The sequence below is a fragment of the Dermacentor silvarum genome, chromosome 10, assembly GCF_013339745.2.
Source record: "Dermacentor silvarum isolate Dsil-2018 chromosome 10, BIME_Dsil_1.4, whole genome shotgun sequence".
NCBI classification, from domain to species: Eukaryota; Metazoa; Arthropoda; class Arachnida; order Ixodida; family Ixodidae; genus Dermacentor; species Dermacentor silvarum.
In genome coordinates, this window is record NC_051163.1 from 6,399,531 (window position 1) to 6,421,477 (window position 21,947).

The 21,947-nt window shown below is 45.5% G+C and overlaps 1 protein-coding gene across 4 annotated transcripts in view; it reads left to right on the forward strand.

The window, feature by feature from the left end:
• The window catches only part of LOC119430933 (protein DEK), a 58,053-nt gene that overhangs the window by 17,033 nt on the left and 19,073 nt on the right, over positions 1 to 21,947 (forward strand). For 3 of the 4 annotated variants that reach the window (XM_037698404.2, XM_037698405.2, XM_049657151.1), the window contains exons 5-8: positions 3,012 to 3,160; positions 7,648 to 7,727; positions 12,562 to 12,618; positions 19,790 to 20,366. In XM_037698404.2, the coding sequence (XP_037554332.1) occupies positions 3,012 to 3,160; positions 7,648 to 7,727; positions 12,562 to 12,618; positions 19,790 to 20,366 (863 nt within the window). The remainder of the gene's footprint in view (positions 1 to 3,011; positions 3,161 to 7,647; positions 7,728 to 12,561; positions 12,619 to 19,789; positions 20,367 to 21,947) is intronic. The other variant, XM_049657150.1, reaches the window with a different exon arrangement.

Here is a 21,947-nt window from a genome sequence, read left to right on the forward strand (position 1 = left end):
AGGGATCAACCATAATTTTTTTTCTTTTCCTGATAATACGATTTAGTTGGATGATACGATTTTCGGATGGTACGCTTTATTTTCCAGTTTCCATGAATATCGTATCAACGAGATTCCACTGTACATGTCTGTGCTGTACGTCGCTCGTAGTGACATGTGACTTAAGAGAATTATTCAAGGCAGCATCTCATATTTGTGTAATCTTTTGCTTCAGTAGACGAATTAAAGTTTAGAGAAATAATAAAACACACCAACAGAATGTCTGCGTGTTTTTGTTTTACTTCACACCCCAGCAAGAGACTTGTCTGCTTCTTCCTACGTCGTGCAGTCCGGCGTTTTAACTACGAAACTGTCATTTTCTACCGTGTTCCAGCGTGTAATCATACTGTGGGATCTGCTTGTGTCTGCCTCAGTGTTCGTGTAGCACTGACTTCTACCACTAGTCAGGTGTTCTCGTGCATAGTGCGCAATATCGGGAGCGAAACAAGACGGAACACAACAGCTCGCGCGCACAACACCATCAGCAGAAGTGCACTGCAGAGCAAAAAATTTCTACCTCGGCTGTGAATGAACCAATTTGAAAAATTCTCTAGAGGGGATGTAATAACTTCCAGCGTATAACCAAAATTTGCTATGTGGCCTGGTGAGGGGGGGCCCTTTAAGATCAGCTGACCATGTCCGGTCAGCTTTAAAATTGTGTTAAAAAAATTATACTATAGTATTTGTGGTAGTAATAGCGAATCCAAGCTTAGTTTCTCGAAAAAAAAAAAATATTTTACCTGGAAAAAAACATCCAAATATTTCTTGGGCCTCGGGCCACCATCCGCAAACTGTGCATTATTGGCAATTTCCCAAATTATTACACGAACAGTTCTCACTGTAACCAAAATATTTTTTCTGAATCATATTAACACTTTCCTGTCCACATAAAAATAGGCAGTTTTTGGGTAGTCTAGTAAACAATTTTTTTACTGCTACAGCAAATGCTTGATCTTAGTGTAGGGTATGAATTTGTAAAAGAAATCTCCTTTCTAGTGGCATTATTTTCAAGCAAACACTAACAATTCATTGAAAAATATTATTTACAAAAAAAATTTTTCAGCGAGAATACTTCGTAAAAACATTCATGCTGCTTTGCACCAGAAGAACTTCAGTAAATTTTTAAATATACAACAAAAAGGCTACATGCAATATTCTGCAAATATAAGCCTTCTATCTGTAGAAGTTATTTATATACCAAGGGAAATGGTAAGCTCTAGTGGCTGTTCAACGGTTCATAAGAGCCGCGCGGCTGCGTTTAGGAACCGCTGCCGTTCCTAAAGCTCATTGCGCTGCTGCTGGCAAGCAGTCCTGCCCAAACGCTGGATATCTTTAGATCGGAGTGCGGCAGCGACGAGACAGTTCAGTGCAGAAAACGAAACTTGCCGACGGATACCTGTTGACGTTTTGGGGCTGCTGTGCACAACGTAAACGCCATGTCGGAAGCTACAAGCGCTCGTCACCCCCAATGAAAAGGTGCTTTCAAAATCACCCCCTGCAGTGAAAAAAAGAAACACGACAGCAAAACTAGAAAAATAGTTCCTCATTTAGGTGCTGGATGACGTTAGCTGTCCGAAAGCGCTCCTAGCACAGCTGCTTCATTGTTTTTGCCCAGTCCTGGCAGAGCTCGCATAGAATCCCATGTATTAAAAACTGGGCTGTTACATTGTAACTGTAGAAATGTTCTCGTATGATACGGCACAATCTGGCACCCCAAGCCCACCCGAGCAACAAATGGCAACCGCCATTTTGACTTTTGGCGAGCCTTGGCCTGGCTTGACCATGGAGCTGGCTGCATGGAGCCCGACACGAATGGGAGTTGCCGCCACTAGATGGCCATCCACGAATGGCCATGTCACTGCCGAACTTGGAACCATGATCTTTGCTTTTTTGGGCGTTGAAAAAGTGGAAGGCGCTTTCCCTTGAGGAAAAGCTCTACGTACTCAACGCAGTTGACAAGCAGCCAGTGTGCAAAAGAGTCGACATTGCCAAGGGCCTCGGAATGCCACCCTCGACACTTAACAGCATCGTTGCGAAGCAGGCCTAAATAGAAGGAAAAGCCATGCTTTTCAGCGGAAAAGCTAAGCAGACGCATGTCGCTAAGTACGGGAACTTCAACAAGGCACTTCTGATGTGGTTCAAGGAAGCTTGCGCTGCCGGTATGAACTTCGATGGCAGCATTTCACGCAAGAAGGCCACGGAAATAGCCAGAAGAGTCAGCAGCAGCCACTAGTGACCAAGAGTTCAATGAGGTGATATATAGGCTGGGTGCCATCAGTCTCGTACGACTACTACGCCACCGTGGATGCGGCCGTTGCGATGTCAACAGTGCCAGAGCATTGCTGGGATCGTTGCAAACTCGGTCGCTAGTGATGACGGCCATGCCTGTGATGATGACGATGGGCACAAGATACCATGGATTTAACAGATTCAAGCTTTGCAGAATCTGGCGCGACTTATTATTTTTTGTAATTATATGTCAAACTGTCAACGTGTTATGTGGGATTGACGACATAATAAAGGGATTTCTAATACGTTTCTATGTGCCCATTACTGGGACCGGACTATAGCAATGTTATACCTGGAAAAACGTATGAGTGAGAAATGTATCAGCGGAGTTCTACTGTAATTCTTCCATTTCGAAGGGTTGTGCTGCGTAATAATGTAGTGTGTCTATGTTGATTAAAAGTCCCACAAGGTGTCGCACGGGCCCTCACGTCTCTGAGTTCCAGGATTCCAATGTTTAATGTAGCACTCTAAAATTACGTTCTGGTGTCTCTGAGTTCCAGGATTCCAATGTTTAATGTAGCACTCTAAAATTACGTTCTGGTGTCTTTTTTTTTTTTTATGACAGTAAACAAACGTTTTCTGCCAAAGGAAGCCAGATACAGAGACACCCGGACTGATTCAGTAATATTCTTTGAGTGGGATGGGATACTGCTACAGAGGTGCAATAAGTGACCCTCGTGCAGGCTCAAAAAGACTGCCCACAAGGACTTGCTGGGTATGCTTGACTTGGAGAAGAGTGGCACAGTCGAGGAGTGCACGGATCGCATTCTCAACTTCCTGCTGAAGCCCTTTGATAACAAGAAGCCCCTGCCAGCTGCCAAGAAGGGAAAGAGTTGAGTGGCCCTTGTACCTTATTTTTGCTACAAACTGAGTATCCACTCTCATCATTTATTTGAAATACCCTCAAAGTCGGAGAGATTGCAGAAAGGAGTGGTCACATAAAAATTATACACATTTAGCTGAACTTGATGAGTTTTTCATGCAGATAGCAGTAAAACAAGTCAGCAGTAATAATTGTAATTAGTACAACATAAACTAATACCATGCAATCAGTATAATACAATACAAACAGCAAATGAAATGAGCAATGTTAACTCTTTCCCCACCATGGAGAAAATAGGCGTTTTTTGTATGTTACGGCAGAGGTTTTTTCTGAAGGAACTACTGCATTCAATATTTAATGTAATACATAAACATAAAACAAATTAGATGACTTTTCATGCATAAATGTTTTGTTAACGAGATGTATGTCATAAAAAAGATATAAATTGTTGAAATCAAGATTGTGCACTCAAATTGAACAAAGTTTGTAAAGACACGCTTGTGTCTACTAAGAAAAAAAAAACGTTAAGAAAATTATGAGATATAAAAAATCTATTGTTATCTATTAGGCACTATCTCCGAAAAAAATCAAAATTTTTCATTGAACAGGTATTTCAGTACAAAACTTTAACTGCAAGCACTACAGTTGTGGCCGCCAATGTTCCGGGCTGGTTTGCGTCATCGTCGCTTTTAGACTTTCGGGGAAAGAGTTGAGTGGCCATTGTTCTTCGTTTTTGCTACTAACGGAGTATCCATTCTCATCATTTATTTATTTGAAATACCCTCAAAGTCTGAGAGATTGCAGAAAGGAGTGATCACATAAAAATTATACATATTTAGCTGAACTTGATAACAGTAAAAACATTTTTCGGGCTAAGCGGGGACATGTCCGATTAAAGAATAAAGACTCAAAGGCTGACGAAAAGTCAGCGTCCTGTGACTCGCTGCTATTCGATGTATCGATAAGATCAGCTGCAGAGGCAGCGGAATCTCGATATCTACGATCTCCCGAAGTGCACGCGCCGTTTCCGGAGTAGGACATTTTTGCGTTCTCCTTTGACGATCACGAAACTTCGGAGCGTGTTTAGAAATCACCGCCTCACGGGGAAAAAAGCAAACTGCTTAGAAAACTAAAATGTATTTCTCCTTCACGTCCGATAGCCCAGTATGTCCGTGAGCGGCGCGGAAGGTCTCGAAAGCGGCATTTCAAACCATTGATAGAGGGCTAACGATGCCCAATGGGCGCGGTACGGAAAGAGTTAAACAATACAGTTGGCTGTTGTTAATTCGTATCCAGTAAATTTGATTTCTCGGTTAATTCGATCCCGACCAAAGGTCTCGGCAGGTACCCATACATTTGTATGGGCCCAGACTTCTGTTATTTCCGCCTCAAAATTCGCCTTCGCCAAATAATTCGAACTTGACTGGTCAGCTTTGCTGCAATATTGCTGTGTTTTGCGGTGAAGCATGCTAAGAATGGAAAGGGGCCACTTTCACGGGACATAGTACACATCTTTCAATTATACGTGCACACACGCACCTTGCACCAAGAAGCAGAGAAAAACCCATGAGTGTTTTGGAAAAGCTAGCAAGAAGGAAAGCGGTAAGACGAAAAACTCCAAAAGTAGAAAGCACGTTTAGGGCCAACAAAAGAGTGCGGGTCTATCTAAAACTCTGAAAACCTCCCAGTAAACTTATTATGCATCTCATTGCTCATACCGTGAATGGAGACAGCATGTGTGCGTGTGTCAAGGAACATATGCTATGTCCTGTAACAGTGGCAACTTTCCTTGCTTGGTGTGCTTCACTGCATAACATAGCTGTATTGTAGCGAAGCTAACCTTTAAAAGCAGATAGTGTCAAGTGAATCAACGGTGTGGCGTTTTTTGGGCGTTTTTTAGAGCCCAGCTCTTAGGCACCTATTCCTGCGGCGAGCATTGGCGTCCCTCGTAGCCGAGCAAACAGTGAAGGGTGAAAGAGCGAACATGAGCGCAGCGATGAAAGATGCAGATAGTGAAGAGAGCGCCAGGAGGAAAGATGAGGAGGAGGGTGCAGTGGAACCATGAGGTAGAAAACTGAAGAGGAGGGTATGGCTAAGTTGTGAGAAGAAAACTGTAGTGCCGTGCAAGACGGGCTCTGCGGCGGCAATGGTTATGAGATGGCGCTGTAGTAGTGCCTCGTCTGTTTACCGATGACTCAACCGATACCATATATGGAAACAAAGCGCTGCATAATCGGATGTCTGTCTGCAGTGAGTGCTGTGAATAGCGCCCACGCATCACCCACGCACTGCCTCTCGCGATCTTAGGTTTAGCGAGACAGTTGCGCCATGCTTCGCTTCGTTTGCAACATGTCACACGAGACAGATTGTCCGTTAGAGCCAGTATATCGCGCAATGTATAGATCTGCGCTCAAATTTTGCATTAGGGAGTATTGTAATTGCCGGTGAATTTTTTTTTTCTTTTGTTTAATTCGACCAATTTCGTTGGTCCCGTCAGGGTCGAATTAATGGAAGTCGAATGTAATAAATGAACTTGCGGAGTGTTAGAGATCACGCTAACAGCTTACGGCTTTGGATAGAAGCCATCTGGGTGGGAAGACAATTCCACTCTTTAGCTGTTCATGGTACGTACGACTGCAAGAAAGCATGTGTTTGACACAACAGGATTCCATCATTGTAAGGAATGTAGTGAGGGGAAAGGATAAGTTGGTCACATAGGTGTAGCTGGTAGTACAGTTTATGAAAAAGGCTTAAATGCCGCATTTTGCAGAGACACACTAAAGATGTAAAGCAATGTAAAGACTTCAATTTCATTTTTGTTATGCTAGCTGCATGGCAGTAGTTTAGTTAGTTGAGACAAAGTGAATTGTTTTGCACCATTTCTATTGCATGGGTTAGGTTTTTTTGACATGGATCTTATATTAACGTGGCATATTCAAGTTCTGGCTTGATTAATGAGGTATAAAATGTTTTACATGTGAAGGCGATTCACAACGTAGGTAGTGTGATTCTGGATTAGGTTACTTGTAGGGGTGTGTAAATATTTACAATTTGGATATTATCGAATATTATAATTGTAATATTTGTATTCTATTTGTTATTTGGTAGGGGAGTGTGAATATTCAAAATTTCAAATATTATAGAATGTTATATTTGTCATATTCGATTTGAAATCTAGGTATTCAAAAATTTTCTAATAGATGGTTGGTTACAAATATTCTAAACAAATCGAATATATTGCTGGCTGTTGCGGAGCTGACATGGTTCTTAGTGTTTGTTTCTATCATATCTAAAAATATTTGTCCCATTTTGTGCTGCTGGTCTAATTGCGCCTGTAAAGCATGCTTAGCCACTGGACGTCAAAGCTTTGCGAGAAAGCTAGCCTTTCTGTAGCAAGGGCACGGGTTTGCAGACAGCAAGGGTGCACTTTTTTGCATGAGCTTATCGCTTGACAGTGAATGCGATAGGCGACAGTTGGCACAAGGTCAAATGCCTCCGAGTTTACGGGCATTTGATGCAGTATAATAAGGCACAGGCTGGCGATGACAGCTAGTGGGAATTACTCAATTTTCCAAGTTAACATGAGCCACATGCACAGTGTTTTAGTACATCGGCTTACTTGTCTAATTTTTTAACATTGGCAATAATATTGCGATGTTCCATCATAATAAATTAAGCCAACTTGCTAATAAATGCATGTGCATATTATTTAATATCCGATTTGTTATTTGAAGTAAGTATTTGTATTAGAAAATTTGGATAGTTGCACATCCCTAGGTATTTTTAATGTGAATGCCTAGATACTTGTGGGAAGACAGAAATTCTAATGGTGTGTTATTTAGCTGGTGAATTGGGAGTGTTAGTTGTCCTTGAGAGGTACGTGAACTTGCATTGAGGGATGGGAGGCTGACAGGCATTTAATTAATGGCCCACAATCCCAGGTCTGACTTCACTTTAATGGAGCCACGACAATAGTGTCATTATATATGCTATTCGTTAACAAGCATGCATGTTGATTTCAGCAGGGGAAGAAAATGATCATGTTTATGTGAAAATAAGGTAGTGCCACTGATTGGGTCTCTGGCTGTTTTTCGTTGGCCATTGGTGTTTTGACATGCTGATACGTAGCACAGGAATAACAGTAAATCATGAATGTAGCAGTGAACGGGCGTTAGATAATGCATAGCACGTCGCGATACATTTGTGTGGAATTTCCAAGGGGGTGTTGCAGCTAGTCGACGTAAACAGTAAGTTTATATATGATGTATCTGGGATTGGCTGTACTAGTGTTATTCAAGATTCAACTGTAATAAAATATGTTCTTGGCAACTTTTTCCAGTAATATTTCGTCAAAGATACTTGTTTAATGGAGAAAGTGAATGGACAAACATTCAAGTTGGAAATTTTGTTATGATGCTATTTTAAGTAGTAAAAAGTGCATGTGCTTTTGCGCGCGCACTTTGCTTCACTGTATTCATTGCTTCACTGTATTGCAGGAAAGTCTACGACACCTGCTTCCGCTGGCAAGGGCCAGACCAAGAAACGAAAGACGGCAACTCCCAAGGCCGAGAAGAAGGTGTGCTCCTCAACCCCATTAATCAGTTCATTTTGCGCTGCTGAGTCTTTTAAGGACCACATGTTGCATGGTTATGGGGTAACAAACACAAAGGCCCTTCATTCACAGTAACGTAACAGTTCCACCATGTAAGAATAAAATGGAAGCTTTGCATACAAACCGCCCTGACCCTTGGGTTTAAGGGTTAGGGCTTTTGTGTGGCTTGTATATACTTTTATTATCAGGTTAAAGAGCATGCACACCCTCCCAGTGGTTGCTTTTTTAATGCATTATCATTCTTATGGTACTTCATAACCTTTCAGGAGGCTGTCTATCTATGTTTGTATCTGATGCCTACCTGGCTCACTGGGTGGTCGAATGGGTCAGGCTGCTGTGCTGAGGGGTTCATCGGACCAACTTGGCTCACTCAGTACAGTGAAATTTTGATCAGAATGAGTGAAAAATGCAAATGCAAATCTTTCTGTTTGAAAAAAAAGAGAGGGGGGCTGTGGCAAGAATATCATATTTAGCTATGCTCACAATATTCAACAGACCTTCCACTGCATTCCGTAAGCTCTCCAGGCCCTCGCAAGGTACAAAGGAGAAAACGTTTGTACAATTTTCAATATATCGTACCTGGTGCAAGCATCGGGCCACAAAAGCGCAGGGTAAACCTCCTCGTAAGTGTTAGCTTGCAAGGCATGCATGTTTGAGCTGCATTGCTGCCCTTGTACCATTGGCTTAATGATGTGTGGCTCCTCAGCCGTTGTCTAAGAATCCAAATGCTGCTGAATGTTTTTCTTTAGTCATCTGGTCATTGCTACAAAGAGATGAAAACGTGCCATCGAATGCGACAGAGACATTATGTGAGTGATGCCAAGGGGTAGGCCTCCCTGCTCCACTAGAGACGGCTGCCAACAGGGCAGTATGCAAATACAATTCTGGGACCTACTGTGCTATTGTGGGATATTGTGCAATGTTTGGTCTGCAGCGTGGCCTACAAGCTCTTCACAGAGCAGCGGAGAATGATGTCTTGGGGAAGTAAAAGGAAGCAAAGCACTGAAGACTAGAGGCACTGAAGGGCCAGATTTGATAGGACATTAATAACTACAACCCTGGTGCCTTTTGATTAAGTAAAATATAAGGTACAAGCCATTTTCTGATAACTTTTTCTTGACTCCTGCTCATCTTGTGTCCCGCTGGTTTCTTTGCAACTTCTAGGTCGGTTTCAGTTCTCCCTCTCTTTTTTTAGTATGTTCTCTGAGTGCAGTTTGGGGCGTGACATTCTTGCTTTTCCAGTGTAACTTTTCCTGAATTAACGATTCAACTAGTTGTTCACAGTCTAGATTCCTGTTGTGCAGTCGCCTCATGAAAAATGAGAACTCAAAAAATAATGTTGTACATAAAAAAAAAACCTATGGATGTCACACCCTCAACCTTTCATTTTAGTACGCCCAGTGCTTCAAGTGAGTCCTTTATCACATTATGCAAGTCGTTCAGGCTTGGCCCTAGCCCAAACGGATAAAAAATTTGTAAGTAAATAAATGTGTTGAGTCACAACATTGAAATCTTTATGATAACATCACACAAACGTAACCACAACCTATGCCAATTTTTATAAAATTTCATGAAGAAATAAGGAAGTTGAGTTCGAAAACCATGTTTCCCCTTAATGTATAAGGACAACCGAAATTTTGACCACCTTGCAGTGTGCTATGCAGAAATTCAGACTCCAACTGTGCAACCATGTTGAGTAGAAATAGTAATATTTACGTTGTGGTAATCTCACTGGCATGGATGTTGGCCATTTTGCCGGCACCTCGAAACCGAAACTAACGAAGTTTAACTGATCCAGCAGTCGCCAATGAGAATTTGGTGCATGCATTGACTTCACTTTTCCCCATTTGTAGCGACATCATCGAAAAATTGTGATACAGTATAGAGCACTTATAACGTAACCGCTTATAGTGCAGGGCCAGATATAGTGCGGTCTTTTCAGGCTCCCGTTAATTTTCCCATAGCACTCCATGTATACACGTATCGCTTATAGTGCAGTTGCGGGAAACGAAATACCGGTTACAGTGCAGCTGCCTGGGAGTACGGAAGTCAGCGGAGACGGCGAACGCTCCCCTCAAACGGGTGCCCCAAGGAGTGATCGAGGAAGAAAGAGACGAAGTGGCGGAGAAGGGCACGTGGTGCGAACGAACAGCCAGTGAGGCTGAAACCAGAATCTTGAGTGCGAGTCGAGTCGTGAAATATCACGGCGCGCATAGCGAGCGAGGGCCATAAAACGGCCAACGCTCGCTTCACGATAACGGCAGTAAACGAAACTTCAGCGATCGAGCGGGCGGTGCCGGCACGGCATGGCGAAGGGCGCTTGCGGAGACCGTGGAATATGAGGGAGGAGGGCGGGAGGGAAGCGGATTTCGCCTTGGCAACTCCGCCGCTTTGGTGGCTCCCCTAGCACTCGTAGCTCCCTCACTTTCGACTGTCACCGTGCGCCCTGCCGCCGCTACAGCCAGCCCTGCACCAGCTCCCCGAAGTTTCGTTTTCTGCCGTTATCGGGAAGCGGGCGTTTGCCGGCGTGGGGGGTAGTTTCGTTGGCCGGCCTGGGACAACGCCGCTGCTTCCCTCTGCGCCGTAGCCGCAGCGTGCAAGGTCAACACGTGACTATAAAGTAGAGGAAGCATAAAGGAGAAAGAAGGGTTCGCTGCCATTTTTTACGCGTGGATACGGTAGCGTGGCTGAGACGTCAGCATGTACACGCATGTTCCGGTGCAACGCAGAATCGGAGACCTTGCCGTTTGAGAAAGGGATTTTGAAATGTCCGCCGCGTTTTTTTTTTTTCCCTTTTTTTCTTTTTCTTTTTTTGTTTATTTGCGCGCGACATTGAGGGGTCTCCCCTAAGCTTTTACTCTATGGCGGTGCCGGAGCAATGCCGGTCGGAGGCGCCGCCGCGTGATTTGGATCGAATTAACGAGATTCGACTATAAATTGAATGCAAACGTTCTAGCCGCATTCCTCGACTGTCGCATACGCGTGGAGGCTCGGTGCACATGTTTTGCATATGTGCGGGCCTTGAAAATTGTTGCTTTGGTTATAATGCGGTACCGCTTATAGTGCGGATATTCGCAACTCCAGCGACTTACGCTATAGGCGGTCTACACTGTATATGGGCCCTGATCTTGTAGTGGTGCCTTCTCCTTGATTCTATGCCACTCTTATCCCATTGTTTGTGGCCGGTTGATTCAGTTGATAATGTGTGCAGAGCCATTGCAGCACAATAAGCGCGAAAAAGAATAGCTTAAAAAAGGCATTGCCACGAAATATCTATAGGCCAGGCAAGCATGCGCGCACAGCACATATGCTTGGACTCTATTCTTGGATGATCACGTTTGAAGATAAATTTTCGCGATATAACACGTGGCTAGCACCGGACATGTCAATAGGCAGCAGCGGTTCTGCACTGTGATAAGATAGCAATCTTGGCGTTGTGCCAAGAATGCTGTTGCCGTCCTTATTCATTGGCTCTATGGGATATGTGGAGTGCCTCGAAGGCATCCAAATTATCAGGCATGTCCGAAAAATTGGGCATCTGAAAAAATCAATTAATATAGTACTTGCATTGAACAAGACACTGAATATCTTCCCGAACAACTTTTCCTCTGTCCTATTTCTTTCGGTGCTACAAAGTTGATTTTGGCTCTTGTATGGTAATTTGCAGATTTGGGCTTGAAGCTATTGTAGAATGAAAAAAAGTCAGTTTCGCCCTAAGGGCGAAGCAATGAATGCGATAGCAACACAGCAATGTCATACAAAGTAAGGTGAGCGGCTTTGGTAGCAATATGAATTGTAGTAAACATGAGCTGATTAAGTAAGCAGGTGTGCTGCGGCGTGAGTAGACCGACATGAAGAGAGACTCGATGACCACGAGAAGGCGTGTGTGAAACGGTGGTGTTGATGAGAAGCGCTTCCCGTGGGCAGCGCGTGCGAAGAGACACACCTGTAGCGCTGCACTGCCGATCCGGGCAGCATTGCATGTGTAGCGTGCGCTGGAAAATGTCGCCCGACTATTACTAACTGAATGAACAAGCGTGGTGTGAGCGCGCACAAACAAACACGAATAGATCACACTGAATGACTGCAGACAACGACTGTCAAAACGCTGGCAGCAAGCATACGCCGCAGCGGGCGAAGTATACGTGCGGTCTATCGCTTCAACGGAAACGGAGCGGCGAATGCACGGCGCATAAAGGTCGGAGCCGTGTGGAGATAAGAGACGGTGCGGACGAGCGACGAGCGCGGTTGTTGGCAGAGTAGAAGTGCGACCCCCCCCCCCCCCCCCCGCTCCCTCCGGCGCTGGCTTCCTGCTTCCTTGCTTGCGCGTGGGAGATGAGTGCGTTCGCTCTCCGTGATAGCGCGCGTCCCTGCACGCTTCCGCACGGGCATACGGCGCGCGGCGAAGATTTTATCTATAGGGAACCTCACGGCGGCGCCGACGGCAGAAATCCGGTAGAAGTGTCCATATAATTGCTATCGCAATAAAATATGGTTGTCATTTGCATGACTCCCTTTCCAAAGACAGAGTTCGAACTCGGCCTTTCATTAAAAATTTAGGCCAGTGCATTATCCAACAACTGCAGAGTCTCTGATTTATTGTTCCTAATGCTGAGGTTGCAATTCCACATGGGGCCTTTTCACAGCAACCTATTGCAGCCAAATAAGGAGCTAAAGTGTGCAGTTTTCAGTGCTTAGTAACCTTTATTTGCAGCTGATGCCGCAGGGTTCTTAGTGGGTTCTACACTATTCGCTGGTGGTTAAGTGCAGCGCAGTACTAAAGAGACTGGTCTTGCAGGGGAAGGCATCTCGAAAGCGGCCTGCTGATGAAGACGAGTCTGAGGTCGAGTCCGAGGTAAATCTGGCACATGGTTTTTCATCTTTGTCTTTTGTAATCTGCCTGCATTGAAACCTTCTCACGGGTCAATTTTTGAGTATTTAAAGATTAGTGCTCATTTGATCACTGATTGGTCAAAGCAAGAAAGAGAAAGTTAGCTGCTATAAAGACAGCTCTGCGAGAGTTTGGGTGCCACATTTTCTGTATGGGCCTGCTCTTTGAACAGTTGGATAATTGCAGCAACAGTAAAAAAAAATCTATTCTTGCTGTTTTATATTGCTGTGCTTTATCAACTTCATCCTGAACTTGTTCTAGTCAACTGGAAATTGCCAGTAGACTAAATGTGCTATACAGCAGCTAAAAGTGCCATAATTTATGTAATTAGTTATGCACTTGTCAGGGTGCACACAGGTCCTTGAAAATGCTTGAAATTGAAACATACGTTTTCAAGGCCCTTGAAAGTCCAGCAATCCTTTTTTTTTTTTTTTGCCCTTGAAAACCCTTCAATTTCATGAGTACAGTTGAACCCACATATAACAATATTCATGTGCCACATAAATTCCACTGTTATAACCGATAATTGTTATAACCAAAAAAAAAATTAAATAAAGGGATGGCATAGCTGTTGTGAGAAAACTATAATGGCATGGAGGCCAGTGCTCCTCCTCGCCAACTTCCTCCATCTGGCTGCTGATTGTGTTGACTCGTTTAACTGTTCATCTCTCATTCCCCCACACTCCGATCGTGTGTAACAAGCCACGGCTGTCGGCGTTCAAGAATGGCACCACATAAGTGCAAAGCGTGGTCACGGGCGCCAAGTGACGTGAGCTCTGCCGAGGCATCGCTTTGGTGGCCTCAAAAGGGGCCTTTTCAAAAATGCGAGAAGGTTACTGCGGCAGCCCCTCAGCTTGTGAAGGTCCAGAAGAAACGCTGGGGCGAGATCACCACAAGCATCTTCCCGCATTCTTCTCCCTGGTTTGCACGAGAAAACCGTATGTCCGTCAGCTTTGCTTGCTTTACGCGAAGCTTGTTGACATCCTTCTCCAAGGCATCCCGGCGCTCCAAGTAGTGCAGCAGAAAGTCCCTCGTGAAAATGAAGCCCTGGAGGGATAATCTGCAGGGACTCCTGCGAGGCCAACGTTGAGGCAGCCTGCCCTACCACGGCATCGCTGCCGTCGTCGCTATCCGGTGCAAGCACGTTCGCGACGATCAGCTCATCGGTTGGAAGCACTTCATTTGTAAATCTATAGCAGTGCGCTTTCTTTTCACCGACAATGTCATGCATTGCCGATGATCAGCGGGTGGATCAGCCGCATTGCGTTTTGGCGGCGAGTCAAACGAGGCCAAGAAACCACGTGGCCACGAACGACTTCGACGCAACCTTCAAAGACGAGCACAAGTGCCTTAAACCGTTGGCAGAACTGCGTGGAACGAGGGGGCTAGCCGGCCGGCACGCCATCTCAGAGCAGTGCGCAGTGCTATCAGTCTATCGGTGCAGTTGGTGCGGTCCATTCGTGTTTCGGAGGGTAGTGTGGTGCAGAGCTGTGGGCGCAGCCGATTCGTTTTCGGAGGGGCGGAAGTGCGACGGGAGAGAGGCGCGTGAGGCTGGCGATGCGGAGAAGGCTGGAAAACAGCCTGGCGGTGTGTGACGGCTCGATTTTCTTTTTCTTTTGAAGAATTCCGTATTTTATTACCTTTTGGTACTGACACCCGGTGGCCAGACTTAATCGTTATAACGGATAATGTGGCCTGGCTGGCATCGTAGTAAGCTGGTTATTTCACCATAGAAAACATCCAAAAGATGACCGAGCAGCAGCTTCTCATTGTTATAACCGATATATTGTTAAAACTGGTATTGTTATAAGTGGGTTCGACTGTAATACAATCTAAGATCAGTATTGTGACAGCTTTAGTAGCTTTCTATGGCGGATCAGCGTGGACCCAATAATCTCGCCATTTTAGAAACAATGGTACAGTAAAAAAAAAATGAAAAAATAAAAAATTAAGAGCCATTCCACTATGTGAAGGTGGATGACTAGCGAAGCTGTTTGGCACACGACTTGCGTCGTCTGCCATGGCCAGCCGAGAATGATCTTCATCGGTGTTTGCTGCCCGTCGCCACCGATTGCATTCGCAGCTGTTCTAGCCGTCACTATTCGTGGGCATGCTGCTCCTCGGGAGTGTGCACTATACGCGGCCTCCTTATTACGACAAGAGAAGATGAGTGAAATTCAAAATAGAGAATGGCAGCTTGCTTTCCTTCCTCCATGCCATCAGCGCACGACGATGCTGCCGCCCCGAAAGGAAACTATGCGCGCACAAGCTTGGAATGACTAAAAGAGAAGGCGGTGTGAACGTCGACATGGCCGACGCGGTCCGCACAGCTGTAAATGTTTGAGAAACGCTTATCTGCTAGAGAGTCTACTGATATTGAAAATGGTGCCCTTTTGATAACTATAGTGAAACGTAACCGCTTTTAGCGCGGAACCAGTTATAGCATGGGTTATAGCTGAATGTATAGGCGGACCTTTTATAGCGTAGGTGCGCGAAGCAGAATACCGGTTATAGTGCGGCTCTTTTAAGCGCGCGACCATGAAGTTGGCGCACAGAGCACAGCCTTTTCTAGGAGGCGTTGAGGATAAGCCGCACCCGAACGGTTGCTGGGCGCGCAAATGAGTGGGAACGCGGGCGCGTGCGTGGAGACCGGCGGTGAAAAGCGAAACAAAAAGTCACAGTTTCCCCCGAAAGGCAAAGCATCAATTGCGACAGCAAATTTACTAGCAAAGTATACGGAGTAAGGATAGTAGTTTTATCGCCAGCATAAACTTTGACACATTCGCTTACTAACTGAATTAACAAGCATGGTGTCAGCGCGCACCAACGTTACTAGACTAGCTTGCGCGCACAAGCAAACATGAATAGATCGCACTCGATGACCGCTGACAAGCACTGTAAAAACGCTGAACGCGACAGGAGCAGCGACCGAAGATTCATGTGGTCTATTGCTTCAACGGAAACTGAGCGGCGAAAGCACAGCGCATACAAAGGTCAGAGCCGTGTGGAGATCGCTTTCAAGATACGGTGCGCGCGACATCCCTCAGGCACGCAAAGTGTGCAGTGGCTTGCAGAAAGCCGCGCCCCCTCCCTCCCGCGCTGCCTTCGCGCTTTCCTCATTTCGCGTGGGAGCTTGAGTCGCCAGTTCCCCTCGCGCTCAGTTGCAAGATATGCGTTGAGTGCCGCAGCTAAACGGTCGCCTCTCTTCTCTCCCTCCCATACCCCTATGGCCTTCTGCATGACAGTCTTCGTTTGTTCTCCGCCGTACACGTGAAAGAAGTGTCTCTCGTGCGCTTCCATTCGCACATACCGCATACAGCAGCGTACCACTTTTTTTTCCAGTTTTTTTTTTTTTTTTTTCAAGAGTGGGAACCTGTAGCGCATGGAGACGAGCGGCGAAAAGCGAAACAAAAAGGAGGAGAAGGGTGAGAGACTTGGGAGGAAGGAGGGCGCGTGTTTTAATCACTATAGGAGCGTCCAATCAGGGTGCGCAGAGTTCGGGGTAGAACGATAACGCACTCCTTTTTTTTTTTTTTTTTTTAAGGAGTGGGAGCGTGGGCGTGCGCGTGGAGACCAGTCTGCAGATATAAATAACAGCGTCCTTCTGCTGCTGCCGCACTTGTCAGGAGAACTTCGTTTCTGTGCTGTGTTGCGATTGTGTTGCATGTGTGTATGTGGGTGAAATATGTAATAAATTGTGTTTGAAAGGTGGGTTTGCCCATTTGGCATAAGCAAATGCCGAAAAAAACATGCTTTGGTTATAACGCGGAATTTTACAACTCCTGCGACCTACGTCGTAAGCGGTCTACACTGTAATTTAATTAAAATGCATATCCAAGTGATGAGGCGTATAAGGTTTTGCTTAGAATGAAGAGATTTTGCATCAAATTTGGGAGCTGAGTTTTTTCACACACAAATCTGTTGACGGACACGAAAGATGCATAGAACCCTAGCCATAGACAGCCTCGCTGTAAAAAAAAAAAAAAGCAAGCTGTTGTACCCGTCTGCGTTCCACACACTTTTGCCACACTCGCCTTTCATCTGTGCGTCCCACGGCACACCTTTGTTGTGGTCACACCTTCTCGTGCTCTGTCTTGTCTCCGGTCCACCCCTTCCTCGTCGGCACTGTGGGACTCGTGTTTTGAATGAGTGGAAGGGAGACGGGAGAAAGGGGCGCGAGGGTGGCAATGCTGCGAAATCCTGCTGCATCAGGTACATGGCGCGAAAGCGGATGCACCGAATTGATTTTCGTTCTTCTTGCGGCTCTCGCGCCTTGTCTTGGAGGTAATCAGTGGGTGCAAACCAATATGGCTGATAGATGCTGTATCATCCCACTGCGGGAGACGCTATCAGCCGTGGCCGTGAAGTGGACGCGAAAGCTTTGCAGGCTTCGTTTCATATCGTTGGATGCAAAGATATCGACACGGGGCTTGAAACCTTAACTTTGGTCGTGGACTCTCAAATTGAAAAATAAGAGTTTTTACTCAGTGAAATTTGTTTCTTTTTCAATCTGTGCAATAGTGCGAAAAGTATTACGGTTCTTTCTTTGCAAGAAACGTCAGCGACTGTACTTATTTGCATAAAAATTCCAGTTTCAATATGATGAAGTAAAGTGACGATTTTACCAACTTCATTGTGTTGAACTGTAGTGTTTTAGAAACGTTATACAGAGAAATCTTGATATAACGAACTTCAGGTGGCCGCGCTAAGTCGTTCGTTATTCTGAAAGGTCATTATAGTAAAAGCCCCAAAATTAACCAATCTACCCATCAACCCATTACAGTAGCCGACCGATTTTCCGGACTTCACGGGGACTGAAAAATAGTCCGAAAAATCGAGCAGTCCGAAAAACCGAACAGTTCGAAAAACAGAAAAAAATTATGAGGTTGAGAGCAGCTTAAGAAAAATGTCGCAGTTTCGACCAAAAAGCGGAGCATCGATTGCGATAGCAAATTAATAGACAGCAATACGAAGTAAGGATTTTAGCTTTATCAGCCGTATAAAGTTGTAAATATCTGCGTACTAACTAAATAAGCACGGTGTCACGCGCGCACAGGTTACATGAACACATCTCGCTGGATGACTGCGAGCAAATTGACCTTCGCGCTGTCTATTCTCTCGCTTCAACGCTAACGTCGAGAACAAAAAAAAATTAAAAAAAACACAGCACATACGAAGCTACTGGCACTCGGCGCACGCCCTTTGTACCCATCGCAGATCGCTTTGAAGATGAGTCCCCCGCGGGCGCACACTTCGGCCACATAGCAGATCGCTTTCAAGATACGGTGCCTGCGCGGCAGCAGCCGCAAGAGCTGAACGTAATTCTCCACCGACTCCGTCGCCTTCTCCCCGTGCCCCGCGAGCGAACAAAATCCGCGCGCTTCCGGCCGCCTTCCTCACTCGCGTGCGCGAGGCAAGCTTCCACTGGCACACAAGGTACGGCGCAACCGAAACGTTAAAAAAAAAAAAAAAAAAAAAAAAAACAGATTCCGCTTAAGTGATAATGACGATAGTGCTGAGCTGACCGAAAAAAAAAAAAAGATTGTGCCGCTTTTTGGAACGTTTTGTCGGCCAAGGAAGAGTGGGCATGGCCTCAGATACAGGAGGATAGCGTGCGTCTACCAATCTTGAAGGCTATACAGGGGGGCACTGGAAGCCAAGCCAGCGGAAAATCCAACATGGCGGCCCCCAAGATCGGGTAGCGTGGCTTGGAGCGAGCGATTTAGTCCAGAAAATCGAACATTGGCACCTAGATTCGTCCGAAAAATCGGTCGCGAAAATGCATTAGCTCTGTGGGAATCCTGACGGTACATCTGTGAAGTCCGGAATATCCAACAAGTCCGAATTTTTGGAGTCCGAAAAATCCGTCGGCTACTGTATTTTTAAGTTCTCACCATTTGAGCTATCCATGAAAACGTCACTGCTGGCTCTCGGCCCACACTGTTGCTATTTTTCGTAGATTCCACCGCCACGTACCACCGAAGCAGAGTATAAAAGTGACGCACACCAAACAAACGTTAAGAAAACTGCTGACAAAAAGGAAGCTCCATGTCGCCTCCAAAGCGCAATCTTTCTTGTTTGTTTGTTTTTCGCATTCCTTGCTGTGGACACCGCAACTGTCTCACTCGAGACGGACACTTGAACTATTCCAAAGGGCAAGCGCCCGTAATTGGCAACATCCGGAAAGTGCTAAGTGCAACCCTGTGGCATCCCCATGAGTACGGAGGTTGCATTTCTCCGTGCGTGTAGCTAGTACGGTCAGAGAAAGAAGGAAGAGAAACACCTTCCTTAGTAGGCGACACTTGTGTGGGTGGTGCATGCACTCGCAAAACCCTATGCGTCGTTGCCTCCACAATAAGAAAAAAAAAAAAGAGAGAAATGTCAAAACAATCTCATTGCACGCTGTTTCAGGTTTTCCAAACCCATGCGCCATGGGGTCCGCTTTCTGTGCCTTGTCTACTAGCCTAAAGTTATGACTGCAGCGAACGATACACATGAATTGAAAAATCCCCACATTTTTCAATATTAGTTCGTACTACTGAGGTGTTAACATGACACGGAAACTGGATAACAATCGTTATTCTGAAAAGTTTGGTATTTTGAAGTTCGTAGTACTGAAATAGTTTTACATTAAAACTTTAAGAAGTCGGCAGCGGATTTCTGAAAAGTTTGTTAATCTGAGAACTTGTTTAATGACGTGTTTGTAGTAACGAGGTTTTACTGTAGTAAAAACTTGCTACATGGGATGCTGCTCTGCACCCTCGAAAAAGCTGACAGGGCCTTGAAAGTCATTGAATATTTTTGTCTATGAGACCTGTACGAACCCTGCTTGATCACTTTGTGTCTTTGATTGTAACGCACGTTTTGCCATATCTGGTTAAAGAAAAAACAGCAGCTGTACTGAGCTGGGCTGTTCTATCAGTACAATTGACTGTCTGAGTGGACAAAGTACCTCTGGCACAGGTAATTCCACAGCATACTTCAATACAGGGATAAAATCAGTCATTCACTCAGGCACGTGTCTCCATCTGTTGCTGTTTGCACTTTTGATGTGTTGTGTTTATAACATTTTGCAGGATGTAACTGGTCAAAGGTAAACAGAGGCTGGTAGCTGATAATGTTTTTGTTTCTAAAGGATTCTGTGCAAAGTGAAGAGGAAGAGGAGGAGGAGGAAGAAAAGAAACCAGCCAAGAAGGCCAAGCCTGCAAAGAAGACCAGCACTCCTGCCAAGCGGAGGAAAGTAGCAAAGAAAGAGGAGTCCGACGAGGACGACGAGTCTGACAAGAAGGATGAGTCTGATGAGAAGGATGACTCTGATGAAAACGATGAGGACGACGAGAAGGACAAATCAAATGAGAAGGACGAGTCTGACGAGAAAGAGGACTCCAACGAGAAGAACAGTGTTGACAAGGAAGACGAATCTGAGGAGGAGCCTGAGAAGAAAGCCGAACCCCCAAAGAAGGCTGAGGCTGTGAAGAAAGCTGAGCCTGCCAAAAAAGCCGAGCCTGCCAAAAAGGCTGAGCCTGCCAAGAAGGCCGAGCCTGCCAAGAAGGCTGAGCCTGCCAAGAAGGCCGAGCCTGCCAAGAAGGCCGAGCCTGCCAAGAAGGTCGAGTCTGCAAAAAAGACGGAGCCCGCTAAAAAAGCGGAACCCATAAAGAAATCTGAGCCTGCAAAGAAGGCCGCACCTGCCAAGAAGGGTAGGAAGAAGCAAGGTGAGCGCTATTTTGACACTTCTGTGCACTTTTTAGTTAAGTCTTCTACTTTAGTTCCTTTGGTTTGACTGAGGTGAAAGTGAAATGGCTCTAGAGGTGACTCTGGTTTGTTGGTGTCCCCTTAGTCAGAACCTTTACCATGAGTAAAGTTCTTTTTTTTTTTTTTTTTGTGGCCATTTATTCACTAGGTTTGATTCCCAGCTCTTATGGCCAGATTTCAATGTGGGTGGGATGAACAGGCAGTTGTGTGCTTATATTGAGGTGCACAATAAATAAAATGAGCAGTCAGAATTGATCGGGGCCTTCCACTCACCCACTGCAGTGAGTCTTGTAGCCTATGTTTGGGACAATGAGCTGCCCCTGTCGAAGGATGTCTGCCAAGTAGACCAACGACCAGTGGCAAAAAAAAAAAAAAAAAAAACACTGAAAAGTGTCCCTTGGAATAGCGTAGACTTTGACAATGAGGGATCAGAGAGGTACAGGTAGCCACAGCTGTGGTGCAGAGGTGCAGGTAGCCACAGTGTATAGTTGTTGCTGTGCTCAGTATTATTTTGTGTTGAAGTAAGGCTGTTTGCAAATTTAGATGACAAAGCTGACAGTTGAATGGATGAGCACGTGCTGCCAACTGTTCTATTAGAAGAGCACCTGCAGTATTGACAAATAAGTTCTACGGAGGCCCTCTGTAGCTTGTTGCTACAGTCGGGTCGATGACAATTCTCACTTTCATGAACCTTCCTCCACTATGCATGCTTTCACGTATTCAATATGCCTGTCTTTGAGTTGTGAATTAATTTGGCTTTGCTCTGTGATCTGCTGACCTCGTGGTTAGCTTTAAAGTGTAGTGAACGCCATCCGCGTGCCGCTATAACTCGTGTGCGTTTAAACGGCTAGTTTATAGCGCTACTTTTGACACCATGCTATGCACCTGACAGGCAAGTCTGTTGGTGCATGTGCCCCCCTCTCTCGTGAGAGAATAAAGGTGTACTCTTGGTTTGGAACTCATCGCTCACGGTCTCATTGCCCTTCGCCTGCGCTAGCAACTAACAAAAGAAACTGTCCCAGGACCAGGACAAATTTTTCCTCAAAAGTGAATTTTCTTTTTGAGAACCTGCATCAGGGGTGCAACTGCTGTGCCAATTGCACCATTTTGGTACAATTTCGTATTTATTGCCCTGAGCTGCGGCAAAATCGTCATATATGTTGAAATTGTGCCACGCTGCGCCAAAACGCCCGACCAGCCGTGAAATTTCTCAGTTATGCTAGTTTTAGCAGGAAACAAAGGGCGCATTGGCAACCTGCAGCTTCGACATCGCCATCCAATCCAGTCCGATCCAGTAGCGCAGACGAGATCCAAACACACGCCCAGACGAGAGGTTGGCATGTTTGGTTGTGGGCGTCGAAGAATATTTTTGCTGCTGGTTGCAGTGCGGCATGTTGTATATGCAGTAAAATCTCGTGGAGACATAAAGTGCGCGTTGCTTGCAGTAACGAAAGCAGTTCGCCATTCCTGCGTTGACTCAAGATCCTCGCCGATCTGTGCACGCTGTCACAAGGGGAGCCGGTACGAATACTCCACGGGAA